At 40.7% G+C, this 13492-nt stretch overlaps 1 protein-coding gene across 1 annotated transcript; it reads left to right on the top strand.

Annotated features, from left to right (window-relative positions):
• Nucleotides 1–1081: 1081 nt before the first annotated feature.
• Nucleotides 1082–13157, top strand: LOC122540687 (RNA-binding protein 7-like). Its single transcript, XM_043676768.2, has 5 exons — nucleotides 1082–1532; nucleotides 1983–2145; nucleotides 3277–3370; nucleotides 5880–5982; nucleotides 10015–13157. Exons 1-5 carry the CDS (start codon nucleotides 1440–1442, stop codon nucleotides 10444–10446), a joined length of 885 nt encoding a protein of 294 aa, XP_043532703.1. The 5' UTR covers nucleotides 1082–1439; the 3' UTR covers nucleotides 10447–13157.
• Nucleotides 13158–13492: the final 335 nt, after the last annotated feature.

Raw genomic sequence — 13492 nt, 5'->3', positions numbered from 1 at the left:
GGTGGCACCGATACAGTCAATGATGTAACAGAGGAATATGTGGGTAATGATGCTTGTGTCGCTGTGGAAGATGGACTGTTCCACATACCCACGTGGTTCGAGGGTCCCAAGGCAGATGAGGAAGCATTCTTCCTCCAGAATCAGGTGATTAGGGAGGCAGCCCAGGAATTGCATGTCCTTGGCAGAGTGAGAGTTATGCCAGATCCAAACTTCCAACTTGACACTGCCCTCTTGAACTGCCCTACCTGTCCATCTTCCTTTCCACCTATTCGCCTCACTCGCTTCTCCAACCTATCATCTTCCCCATCTTCATCTATTGCATTCCCAGCTACGTTTTCCACCCACCCCCTCCCATTTTTCTCTCAGACCTCCTGGACCACAAGCCTCATTCCTGATGAAGAGTTTATGCTTGAGATGTCAATTTTCCTGTTCCATGGATGCTGCTTTCCCAGCACCGCAATTTTTTACTCTAACCTCCAGCACCTGCAGCTCTCACTTTCTCAGGGTTGAGTTCAAGACTAATCTGCTCCAGAGGGTGTGATAACATCACAGGTTGATGAGAATAATGGAGCAAGCTTGAACGGCTAAACCATTCCTGTTTATATTTCTTTTCGGGACTAATAATCATTTCCTAAATTATCAGTTTTCCAAAGCTGTTCATCAATTTATGTTAGTTTTCTAGGTTGGTATTAATGAACTGCAGATAGAATTACCTATAAACTATTGAATGCAAGGACTTGATTTTTGAACTTGATTGTGGCACAGTTGTTCAGTGGTTCCCACTGCTGCTTCACAGTGCCAGGGATCTGGGTTCGAGTCTCACCTCAGACGGTCCTATGTGAGGAGTTTGCACGTTCTCTGTGTGTGGTTTCCTCCCACAATGCAAAGATGTGCAGGCTAGGTGAATTGGCCATTCTAAATTGCCTGTAGGGGAATGGGTCTGGGTGGGGTATTCTTTGGTGGGTGTATGTTGGGCTGAGGGGCCTATTTCCACATTGTAGGTAATCTATTTAATTTAAAATTACAATGCTTTAAACTGGTGATGGGTCACACTAAAAAGAAGTGTTGGCATTCTTTTCATATCAAATATTAACTATGACATAGGCCGGAATCTGAAATCTAAATTTGCGAGGCCAAAGTGAAGGTGGAGAGGGACGGTGGCGGGGCGGAATTGAGCTCCGAAGACGGCTGGAATGGCGCGGCACCTCTACGGTAGACTAAAGGGGCGGAAGTGTACACCGACGATGGTTGTAAAGGGTGGAACTAAGGCCCGAGAAGGACGTTGGCGGAGCGGAAGTGAATCCTCAAGGAGATGGTAGCGGGGCGGAAGTGAAGTCCGCAGTGGAATGAGAGGGACTGAAGGCGCTTGAAGTGTAATCCGGGGCCGAGTTTAGTTTAGGGGGAAGGGGTAAACGGGTGGATGTTAATTTGAAACTACCATGGGGATATCGAATGATGCGGATACAACGCTGTTCATCGGGAATCTGGATCAGAGAGTAACGGAGGAGCTTCTGTTTGAATTATTCCTGCAGGTGGGTCTTGGCCTAGTGAGGCCTTGGGCGGGATTGAACTTGTCTCCGCTCTTTCCTCAGAAGCTGTTCCTTTCGATTTTCAACCCCGTTTTTTTTTTGTCTCAGCTTTTACTGGGTCAGTTTGAAGTCATTGTCGTTTAATAAAGTGGTTAAGCAGCTTTTGTGCAGCCATCAGCAGAAAGTGAATCTGACATTGAATTGAACAGCCGCGTGTTTCATTCATGCTCTACAACTTCGATTACTTTCATTTATGAGATACTTCAGAGCAAACTTTCTGTTTATAGTTTGCGTAATTTTTAGCAGCCCGGTTTGTTCAAAATTCCCCAACTTCACTCTTTGGTTCTAATGTAATTCCCCAGGCACTTTTTCAAAATGCATGTTTTTCTCCTTTTTCGCTACTTAATTGGAAATGTAAGTATCCTCCCTCATTTCCTTTTTCTGCTTTGCCAGTCTGGCCCACTCCTCGCCGTAAAGATCCCCAAGGACAAGGATGGAAAATCAAAGCAGTACGCGTTCGTGCATTTTAAACATGTGGAGTCCGTCCATTATGGGAAAAACTTACTGAATGGAATACAACTCTACGGGAAGGCTATTAAGATACAGTTCAGATCAGGTAAGTTCAGAAAACTTGAACTGCAGCAGTTTATTTCCTACCTTGTCGGGTGATAACTTGAATTCCAATAGACATTTTTCATTTCAAGTCTGCTTGCTTTCATGTCATATGTTTTTAATTTGTCACTATGTTTTTCCCAGTCAGGGAGAATGTAAATCTGTTCCAAGTTTGATATTTGAACTTGTTGCAAGAAAGGGAGATAATTGGTATCTCTGGTAGCACCTAGTAGGAAAAACACTAACTTATGAAGATGTTAGATAAGATAGAAGCAGGTGGGTTATTTTCACTGCTGGGTGAAAGTAGAACTGGGGGACATAGCCTCAAAATAAGGAGGAGCAGATTGAGGACTGAGTTGAGGATGAACTTCTTCACCCAAAGGATTGTGAATTTGCAGAATTCCCTGCACAGTGAAGCAGTTGAGTCTGACTTGTTGAAATGTTTTTAAGGCAAAGATAGATTTTTGAACAGTAAAGGAATTGCGGGTTGTGGTGAGCAGGCAGATAAGTGGAGCTGAGTCCACAAAAAGATGAGTTTTGATTTTATTGAATGATGGAATAGGCTTGATGGGCCAGATGACCTACTACTCCTATTTCTTATGTTCTTCAGTAGCCAGGACACTTTTGACACAGATTTTGCAAATACTAAACTTCATTTTACTAAAGGCTCAATCTGAAAAAAGGTTGAATTCCGTGTATCTGTTTTGGAACCAATTTTGACTTTAAGTCAGATGAAAAATCGTATTTCAGCATGCACACGCTAAACTTTTTAAATGCAGAGAATAGTTTTTGAGCTTTCATTCTGGTAGAAACAGTTGCTTGATCTGGTGCCTGTCAATTGTTCTGTGATATCGCTGTCACTGTTAACTTTCAGTGGATACAGGTTAATGCTGAAGATAATTTTAGATGGGTTAATTGCAGTGTCAATGCTTTTTAAGCAGTTGCAGAGAAAAAAGGTGATTGAAGAGAATTCACTTGGTTATGAATGGGGAGAGGCAAACTGCATGATGGATATTAATCTTAATAGAAAGCAAACTGCTATTGATTTAAGATGTCATTCCAGACGCAAGAAAGTCAAAACAGTGTTAAATTTAAACTTGACAGTAATTTTCTATTTTCTGCCTTCTGTTTCTAGGGAGTGTTCATGAATCTCGGGAAGGAAACCAGTCTCAGAATTCAACTTCTTCTTTCACTTCTCTCTACCATTCTAACCAGTTCAGCAATAATCGGTATAAACATTGTTCTGTAATTGTTTAGCTATTTTTGTTTACTGTTCTGCATGTTGCTAACTAAGGATGTAGTCTGTTTGCTGCTTTAGACTCTTAAAAAGAAATTGCAATGCACTTCAAGTAGGCAGAACTTGCAAGAGCTCAAAAGTTGCTTTATAGATTCTGAATATTAAAGGAGGCTTTTTGATGAGTTTAGAATTGCTGAGACTAAGTCTTTCAGGGCAGGAAGTGAAAGCCCATACTGAATATTGACAGCATTCATTTATACTTGGGAAATTTTGGCAGTTGTGCTTTCTGTGTACATGTTAATGTGTAGATTTGTAGTTGTGCAAAAAATCTAATGTAAAATTATTCCTGCAAGATGGTCTCTTAGTAGATCACTTTCAAGGTTACATTACATTGCAACTTCGATATTAAGTATAGGTTAGTGGTGACAAGAAACATTGCGATGCTAAACGTTGTCTTAAGGAGCTTACACTATAAGAGACCATAGGACATAAGAGCAGGAATTATGCCATTCAGCCCATCAAGTCTGCTCTGCCATTCAATCATGGCTGATAAGTTTCTCAACTCCATTCTCCTGTTTTCCCCCCATAATCAAGAAATATCAATCTCCGTCTTAAAAATACTCAATGACCAGGCCTCCAGCCTACTGTGGCAGTGAATTCCATAAATTCACCACTTTCTGTTTTAAGAAATGTCTTCACACCTCTGTTCTAAAAGGTCTTCCCTGTACTCGAAGGCTGTGCCCTTAGGTCCTAGTCTCCCCCACCAATGGAAATGCCATCCCAACATCCACTCTGTCAAAGCTGTTCAGTATTCTGTAAGTTTTAATTAGATCCCTCCTCGTCCTTCCAAACTCCATCAAGTATAAACCCAGAGTCATCAAATGTTGCTGATATGATAAGCTTTTCATTCCTGGTACCATTCTCATGAACCTCCTCTGAACACGCTGCAGGGCCAGTATATCCTTCCTGAGATTTGGGGCCCAAAATTGTGCACAATACTCCAGATGTGGTCTGACCAGAAGATTATGCAGCCTAAGAAGTACATCCGTGCTTTTATATTCAAGTCCTCTCTGCCTTAATGCCATAATTGCATTTGCCTTCTAACTACTGAGTTAACCCAAAAGTTTACATTGAGTGAATCTTTGACGAAAACTCCCAAGTCGCTTTGCAGTTCAGACTTCTGAATTTTCTCCCTATTTAGAAAATAGTCCATGTTTCTATTCTTACTAACAAAGTGCATGACCTCACACTTTCCCACGTTGTACTCCATCTGTCACTTCTTTGCCCACTCTCCTAACCTGTCCAAATTCTTCTGCAGCCACCCTGCCTCCTCAATACTACCTGACCCTCTATCTTTGAATAGTCTCCAAAAGTAGCCAGAATGCCCTCAGTTCTTTCATCTAGATTGTTAATTGTAAAGTGAAAAGTTGTAGTCCCAATGCTGAGTCTTGCACAACAGCACTTGTCACCAGCTGCCATCCTGAGAAAGACTTTTTTATTCCCATGGTCTGCTTTCTGCCAGAAAGCCAATCTTCTATCCATGCTGGCACCTTGCCTCTAACACCATGGAAAAGCGCAGCAGGTCAGGCAGCATCCAAGGAACAGGAGAATCGACGTTTCAGGCATAAGCCCTTCTTCAGGAAGGTACCTGAAGAAGGGCTTATGCCCGAAACGTCGATTCTCCTGTTCCTTGGATGCTGCCTGGCCTGCTGCGCTTTTCCAGCAACACATTTTCAGCTCTGATCTCCAGCATCTGCAGTCCTCACTTTCTCCTCTAACACCATGGGCCCTAATCTTACTCGGCAGACTCCTGTGTGGCACATTGTCAAAGGCTTTCTTCAAGTCATAGAGTCATAGATGTACAGCATGGAAACAGACCCTTTGGTCCAACTTGTCTATGCTGATCAGATATCCCAACCTAATCTAGTCCTATTTGCCAGCACTTGGCCCATATTCCTCTAAACCCTTCCTATTCATATACCCATCCAGATCATTTTAAATGTTGCAATTATTCCAGCCTCCACCACTTCCTCTGGCAGCTCATTCCATACACGTACCACTCTCTGTGTGAAAAAGTTGCCCCTTAGGTTTCTTTTATATCTTTCCCCTCTCACTCAAAACCTATGCCCTCTAGTTCTGGACTCCCCGACCCCAGGGAAAGGACTTTGTTTATTTATCCTATCCATGCCCCTCATGATTTGATAAACCTCTATAAGGTCACCCCTCAGCCTTCGAAACTCTAGGGCAAACCGTTCCAACTTATTCAGCCTCTCCCTATAGCTCAAATCCTCCAATCCTGGCATCATTCTTGTCAATCTTTTCTGAACTCTTTCAAGTTTCACATCATCCTTTCGATAGGAAGGAGACCAGAGTTGCACACAGTATTCCAAAAGTGGCCTAATCAATGTCCTGTACAGCTGCAACATGATTTTGGGGATGGAGAAGTGTCATAATGATTTTTTTTGTGTGATCTTATTGAAAGTTCTTGTTTGCTCTGACAGGTTTGGCCGTGGTATGGATAATACAGGGTCTCCAATCTTTGCGACCCCACAGCCAGTACAGAAATCATTTTCTTCACCTGATAGTCTTCAGAGGCAGGTTGTGGTAAGTAAAAACATTGTGAAAATTATTCTGAGTTTTTAATAGAAATTTCTACTCTGCCAGTTGTACTCTATCAATTGCTCCATGTAATATTTGTTGTGGAAATATGGTTACTTTAAGAACTGTTACAATGCCAGACCAGATGTCCAAATTTGGTTATGATTTGGTTATGATTTGGTTAAGAATTGGTAATGTTTTTAATAAATAATTTGAATTCTGATATTTAGGGAATAACTCAGAATTCAGTTTGTAAACAAATATTAAAAATTTTACTGTACAAAAGTCAATGCAACACATTGAACAATATATCTATCTTATAAGAGGGGTAATAATAGACTGATTATGGTGGAACACACTACAAACTGCACATTAATGGCTATGACCAGCAACCAGCCAGTTGTTAGCGCGGATGAAATGATATCAGTCCAAGCCCAGAGTGCGGTTCAACAATCGGTAACGTTTATTGATACAGTAACACCGGCGGAGACCAACCGAGGTCCGAATCTCGGCTGTTCTGCTGTTCCCGCGTGATGCTACACATTATATACCTTGCTTTGTCAGGATGTGAGGATTTTGAGTATGAATGGGATGATAGTTCCCCATCATCGCCGGAGTAGGTGCAAATGGTGGGTTTCCTGCCGTCCCAGGAGAGTTGCAGTGTACACACAATAGGGTGCTAATTGGATTATGTAAACGGGTCCGGGTACTATCTGCTTGTCTCTCTCTGTGAGGGCTGGGGCTAGCACCCCCCTTTGTTCCCTTGGGGTGCTGGTGTGTATTAGTCTGTTCGTTCCTGTCTGGTGGATGCCTGTCCTTTGTGTTAGGATGGTTCTGTATTGACGAATATGGGTGTGTTTCAGTCAGTCTCTTGATTTGATTAGGAGATGGGCTTCCATATTAATTAGCTCCGGAGTTTCGGTCTATGAGTCATGGTTAGTGTCTGGCCTAGTGTGGATTTGATCTGTCCTCTGGCTCCCATCTCCCGGTCATGTGGGCGGACCGGCAGCTGCTGAGTTCTGTGGGTTTAAGCTGCGGCTGCCGTTTTTAAAACACAAAATGAATTCCTATAGTTTTACCGATGTAGGCATAGTCCCGTGGCAAATGCGGGGCGGCTCTGATGCCCGCTTGCACAGTCAAGAGTTATCACTGAGCCATAAAGTTTTTTTGTTTTTCTCAAGGGATTGTCTGCTTTCTTTGTTTTTCTCTCCAAAGATTTTAGTTTCTGATTTCTCTCAAATCACTCCAACCTAGACTGCCTTAATGACTGCTTGCCTCCCAGTTATTTAATCTCTTCTCCTGAGACTGTTTGATTGGATTCAGTAGACTGCACTATAGCATTTTAGTATCATCACAATTACACCTCCCTTGGTGTCCTGAGCAGAACCTTGTTATGTGATTTTCTTTTTGGCTAACTGCAAGCTCTTGCAAACATCTTCATTTAAACTTTGGCTAGTAAGTGAGGCTTCCCAGAGATCAAACTATCAGTAGCAGAATTGGTGATCATCTGTGGCCTTCTCAGCTTGCTGCTGGCTTCTGAACTCCAACTGCACAGATCCAAGTACAGAGGAACCTCAATTATCCGGCATTCACTTATCCGAATAACAGATTATCCGGCAAGATTGCAAGGTCCCGATTCTATGCTAAATTATGTTATCCGGTGTTTGATTTATCTGGAAATCGATTAACTGGATGAAATACCCTCCACCCATGTCTTTCAGATAATGGACGTTCCTCTGTAGTAGCATATTTTGCCCTACTTCTGATTTAACACTTAGGTCATACAGACAGTCCAGTAGTCTATTAAAACCTTCCAGCAAAGTCCCACCCATGTTAGTGGCAGGATCAAATATATCAACCTTAGAATTTTTTTAATATATTAATTAGTGGGATGAGAGTTTTACTGGCTCAACCAGCATTTATTGCCCAGAGGGCAGTTAAGAGTCAGCCATGCTGGTCTGGAGTCATGTGTAAGAATGTGACCAGGTAAGAATGGCAGTTTTCTTCTGTAAAGGATATTAGTGAACTAGATTAGACTAGATTCCCTACAGTGTGGAAACAGGCCCTTCAGCCCAACAAGTCCATACAGACCCTCTGAAGAGCAACCTACCCAGACTCATTTCCCTCTGACTAATGCACCTAACACTGTGGGCAGTTTAGCATGAACAATTCACCTGACCTGCACATCCTTGGACTGTGGGAGGAAACCGGAGCAGCCAGAGGAATCCCACGCTGACACAGGGAGAATGTGCACACTCCACATACAGTCACCTGAGGCAGGAACCAAACCCGGATCCCTGGTGCTAAGAGTCAGCAGTGCTAACAACTGAGCCACCGTGCTGCCCAAACCAAATTGGTTTTCCTCTACAGTGGATAATGATTTCATGGTCATTGTTAATCTGCATTCTAGATTTTTATTGAACTCAAATTACATCATCTGCCATGAGCATTACCAGGATCTCTGGATTGATTGTTAAGGCACAATCATAATACCATTACGCCATTGCCTCCTCTCCTTTTTATAATTTGTTGCTCCCCTCGGATTCTAACTTGTAGAAACAAAAAATAATGAATTCATCAGAAGATGCATGTTCTTCTCCATTCAAATCCTCTTTTTTTTTTTGAAAATAAATGTTAATTTGAAGTGTTTTTGTGTTCCCATTAGATTAGATTACATTACATTACAGTGTGGAAACAGGTCCTTCGGCCCAACAAGTCCACACCGACCCGCCGAAGCGCAACTCACCCATACCCCTACGTATTACCCCTTACCTAACACTACGGGCAATTTAGCATGGCCAATTCACCTGACCTGCACATCTTTGGACTATGGGAGGAAACCGGAGCACCCAGAGGAAACCCACGCAGACACGGGGAGAACGTGCAAACTCCACACAGTCAGTCGCCTGAGGCGGGAATTGAATCTGGGTCTCTGGCGCTGTGAGGCAGCAGTGCTTGCCACCGTGCCGCCCACTAATTCTGGAATTCTTTCCATGACAAAACACTATTAGCATTAGAATCTGGAAAATTCCTGACAGATTGGAAAATTACTGATGTAACACCTTTTGTTCAAGAAAGGAAGGCAGAAAACAATAGATTAATTCATCTAACATCATCATGTGGAAATTGTTAGACCATTATTAAAAAGTTTTAAACTGGGAAATCACAAATAAAAGATGGTAGTATTAACATGATTTTGTGTGAAAGGAAATGGAGTTTCTAGATGAGTCATGATCTTATCAAATGGCAGAACTTGCTTGTGGGACTGAATGACTATGCTTGAACCTAATTCATAAGTTTGCATATGTTTTGTACATGGGGTGTGGTGTTGCTATCTAGGTCAGCATTAATTGCACATCCCAAATACCCTTGAATTGGGTCGCTTGTGAGTACATTAAGTAGTTGATCAATTGCTGTGGGTCTGTGGTCACATGTCAACTAAGCCAGATAAGAATTACCGATTTTTCCTCCCTTGAGGGCATCCACGCAGCAAATGGGTTTTTGAGACCATCGTCATTGGTTACACAGTTGCTATTGAGCCAGTTTTTGTCATTAAAATTTCACCAACTATCATAGTGGGATTTGAAACCACGTCCCCAGAACGTTAGTCTCAATCTGGATTACTAGTCCTCATTACCATTACTCCCTCATCTCCAGTGTAAGTATTGATGTACTATTTTGTTCAATTTATAATTTTTTGTCAGGTTGCACCCCGTCATGATTTAAAGATGAGGCTGTTTCCTCCTTGTCCATCCTCTCTCTCATTTCAAAGGGCTATCCAATTAACCTTACCATGCTGTCTGTCTGTAGAAGCCTGCCAGTCTTTTTCTTTGCCAAAGGTATATCCAATTCCAGTATTCTTTTCACCAGTGTTCAGGTAGTTCATGCAGGATTTTAATGAAAATGCTTCAACTTCTCTTGCTTTCCAGTTGAAACTGTATCCTCTAGTTCGATTCTTTTTCAGATGGATCAGGGTGTTCTTTCTTCTGTCTGACTGAATTGTGCAGATATGTGAACAATTTGATTTTTAACTTGCAGGTGAACAACATGTGGCAGCAACAGGCCAGGGGAGGGCAGCAGAATTACAGTCCCTCACTGCAGCAGCCGAATGCTAACAATCGATCCACTCTGCCGCAATCCTATCAAGGTACATCTAACCAGCATGCCACATCTCAGAATTATAGCACCACTGCACAGCCACGGTCATCCAGTCCAAATTCACGAATGATGTGGCATTCTGAAAAATCAACGTCAGGCACCCAGAGGCAGCAATCCTATTCATCCTACCGATCAGATAATGGTTATTTCGCTCGAGATGCTCACTTCCAGGATCCCAGTTCAGAGCAGTATTATAGAGGAAACCGTGAACCAGAGTTCCAACATGACCAAAGCTCTCAACACAACAGAGGTTGGGAGTACGATTATCGGAGGGATCACTCTCGAGGAAGCAGACGTCGAAATTGGCAATAAACTTACTGCCAGATTGGGGATGAGTTAATCCCCTTCTTTCTGAACATTTGGAACTTGAGGGAATGTTCAGTGAACTAAGCTGGAATACTTCCTGATGTTAAAAAGATGATATACCTAATTGTAATTTTCTGAGCAGTTTGGGATGTCTGCACAAAAGTTCCCTGTTTGTACAATATAAAACACCAAGTCCCCTAGCCAATTGTCTGTCTAATCTTGTTCCTTTCCCACTTGTAAACATATCTGACTCCTTAAAGTGAATCTCTGCCTCACTATTTGTGATTTTGTTTTTTAAAAGTTCTAATGGTGCTTTATCTGGAGGGAGATGGAGTTGAGCAACTTTCATCAGTTGCTTTGATTCTGGTGACCTTTAACTATGTGGTCTGCCTTAGTGGTAATTGCAGTGTGATGTGCCAGTAAAATGAAAATGTTTTCTGAATATTAAGTACGCAGCAGAGGAGCAACATGTCAGGACCATGATTTTGTCTTATCCAAATTACATATGTGAAATCTGCAAAGTTATAATGCAGGTTCAATATTTAAATTGAGTGTCAAAGCCAAAGTGAGCTCTGGATTTAAAAAAAAGAATGTTTTGCAGACTAGTGGTGTACTATATCTTCCTTCCCATTCTGTTGATAGTTCATTTGAGGCACTGACTGTTCTTTGTTGAGCAGTGTTGGTTCAAAGTTGCTAGTACAGTGAACAATTGATTATAATCTTATCCTTAGCCTGCCTCCGATGTCACTGCTCTTCCAATTAGTTTTTTTTAAATTGTCAAATAACTGGCAAGCACAGATGTAGCGCTCTGCTCAGCTGGGAGGGATTGTCTGCTGATGAAACTTCTGTGAGGAGCAATAGGGCTACTGACAAAATCACTTAGTAAACTGGATCCACAAAATTAATTTACATGTACATCTGATATGCTAATTTTTAAATAGTGTGTAGTTAACTCAGAGCCTTAGCCAGTGTTAATGCAAACATTGCTTAAAGATTTGGCTATCCTTCATACAGTAATCATACAATAAACGCTCATCCTTGTTTCTTTTAAAATAAAAAAATTGGTGTGAGTCAAACTCCAATAAAGGAATCTGATGCAGCAAGGAATTTCAAGAATGGTAGACAAGAATCTGAATCTGCTGATCATACATAGAATGAAGCTGAGGAACAGCTCATATTAAGCTGAAAAGTAGCATTCTCCTTGTAGAAGTTGAGTGCATTTCCACTTGTTTAGTGCGGAAGAGATCACCATGTGCCCTGTAAACCAATTTTGGTCTTGGTGACAGACTTCTAAGACTATAATTGGGATGCATAAATGTAGGGAACTAGTAGGTGATTAAGTTTCTTGCACCTTTTACTCAAGTGCAAATGGCATATGCCCAGTTGTTAGTGCTAATTTACAAAAGTTATTGCTGTTTTCCTTCAATTTGAACTTGTTTCTCCTTGTACTGATACCCACAAGGTAAGTGAAAGTTATTTATCACCATATTGCTGCCATGAAGCAGTGTCAGCCTTTGAGGAATAGTGCTGTATAACAGGAACATTCTAGTTAGAATAAATTTAGAGTGCAGGTATTTCCTATTGATAAATATTACTAGTTACTAATTATTGTCTTTAATTTTCTCATTGTGTTGCAATTGTACCTAACCAAAATTTACTGGTTTTTGGTCCTCTGAAACGAATGTACCCAAGAAAACATACCTTTTTATAGTTGTAAAAGTAGAATAATGTATTTTCTGGTGTTCAGTAGCAAAAAAAGGCAACCCTTCAGAATTTAAAAGAAATTTGTACAGTTTTTTAATATTACTGTTATTTTTTAACGTAAAGCCTTGTTTTATTTAGGTGAAACTGGGTTGTACATAACTTTACACCTGCTTCATTTGACAAAAGGTTTTGGAGACCATCATGAGGATTGTAGCAAAGATGTGAAATGTCCTGACCAGTCCGTTTACCTTCCTGATTTTTGAGGTTAACCAGCTAATTAAGATGGACAGTTAATGTTTCCTATTGCTGCTGCTCTAAACCAACCAGTTGACAATTTTTTTCATGCTGTATAAATTGATATTCCCCTTCCGCCTTCAATTTCTTCTGTCCTTTATCCTGATGAGTTCAAGATTTTTAAGCTTTGATGTAATGTCCCTCTTGTAACCACCTTTTTAAAGAACTGAATTTTGTGTCATGGAAACTTGTAGCTACTTTACCCTTGCGTACTTCCAAATGTGTGAATCCAAAATTTGGTTTTTTTTAACTTGAAGTCCATTATTGCAAGGTCTTTTGATTTTGTTTCCCTGTGTTTGACATGAGGAAGTTAGCTGTAGCCAGCTAAGGAAGAGGAATCTTAAATATTAGGAAATTTGCACTGCTATCTAAATTTGTACTGCTATTTAGCTGTTGTACAGCTTGTAATTAGTTTATAAATGTGCAATATTTTTAAATGTTTTTGTAGGAGGACCTGCTTAGGTCAGACTTTATTAATTCCTAATAAGTTTGGCATATGCACTGTTATGTGATTGTAATTGGTATTGTTCATGTACCAGAAAAGTTTGATTTTAAATGAAAATCCATTTCAGGTTTTGAATTGTAATCTGTTTTTGTCTAATGAATTTTGCAAACTACTAGTTTTCGTCATTCTTTTTCTGATATTCTCGTTGTTGTGAAGGACATGCATCCACACTTAAAAACATTTTGCAAGTAAAATGTTTTTTGTCTTCATTCTTCATGGACTTGTACAAGATGTTTATTCAATTTTTTTGTAAATTTCAGTCTTCATAACGTCCTTGTACAACTAAGTTAATTTAGCCCATTGATCATGAGATAATTAGACACATGTCCAAGTTTTCTTTGCTGATATACAAGTTTGGAGCCATAATAAATCATACAGGTTTGAGTATAAAACAAGGGATGAGAGTAGATCAAATTGATTTCATGAAAAGTCATCCATTTTGGACCAAATGGAAAGAATAGATTTGAATTCTAAAGTAGTGAGAAGTTTGGAACAGTAAAGCTCCATATAAGGTTAATAGTCTGTCTATGCATAACTAAAAGGTCTTGA

This window comes from Chiloscyllium plagiosum, unplaced genomic scaffold (assembly GCF_037043375.1).
Source record: "Chiloscyllium plagiosum isolate Xiang-an unplaced genomic scaffold, Cpla_swu_hap1 HiC_scaffold_29, whole genome shotgun sequence".
Classification (NCBI taxonomy): domain Eukaryota; kingdom Metazoa; phylum Chordata; class Chondrichthyes; order Orectolobiformes; family Hemiscylliidae; genus Chiloscyllium; species Chiloscyllium plagiosum.
This window is presented reverse-complemented; position numbering and strand designations above follow the sequence as displayed.

What these genes read in the sequence shown, in the direction of transcription:
- LOC122540687 (XM_043676768.2), top strand. Translation starts at nt 1,440, where the DNA reads ATGGGGATATCGAATGATGCGGATACAACGCTGTTCATCGGGAATCTG. An exon ending in TAAGATACAGTTCAGATCAG is followed by an intron (nt 2,146 to 3,276) that starts GTAAGTTCAGAA and finishes TTCTGTTTCTAG; the next exon opens with GGAGTGTTCATGAATCTCGG. An exon ending in GTCTTCAGAGGCAGGTTGTG is followed by an intron (nt 5,983 to 10,014) that starts GTAAGTAAAAAC and finishes TTTAACTTGCAG; the next exon opens with GTGAACAACATGTGGCAGCA.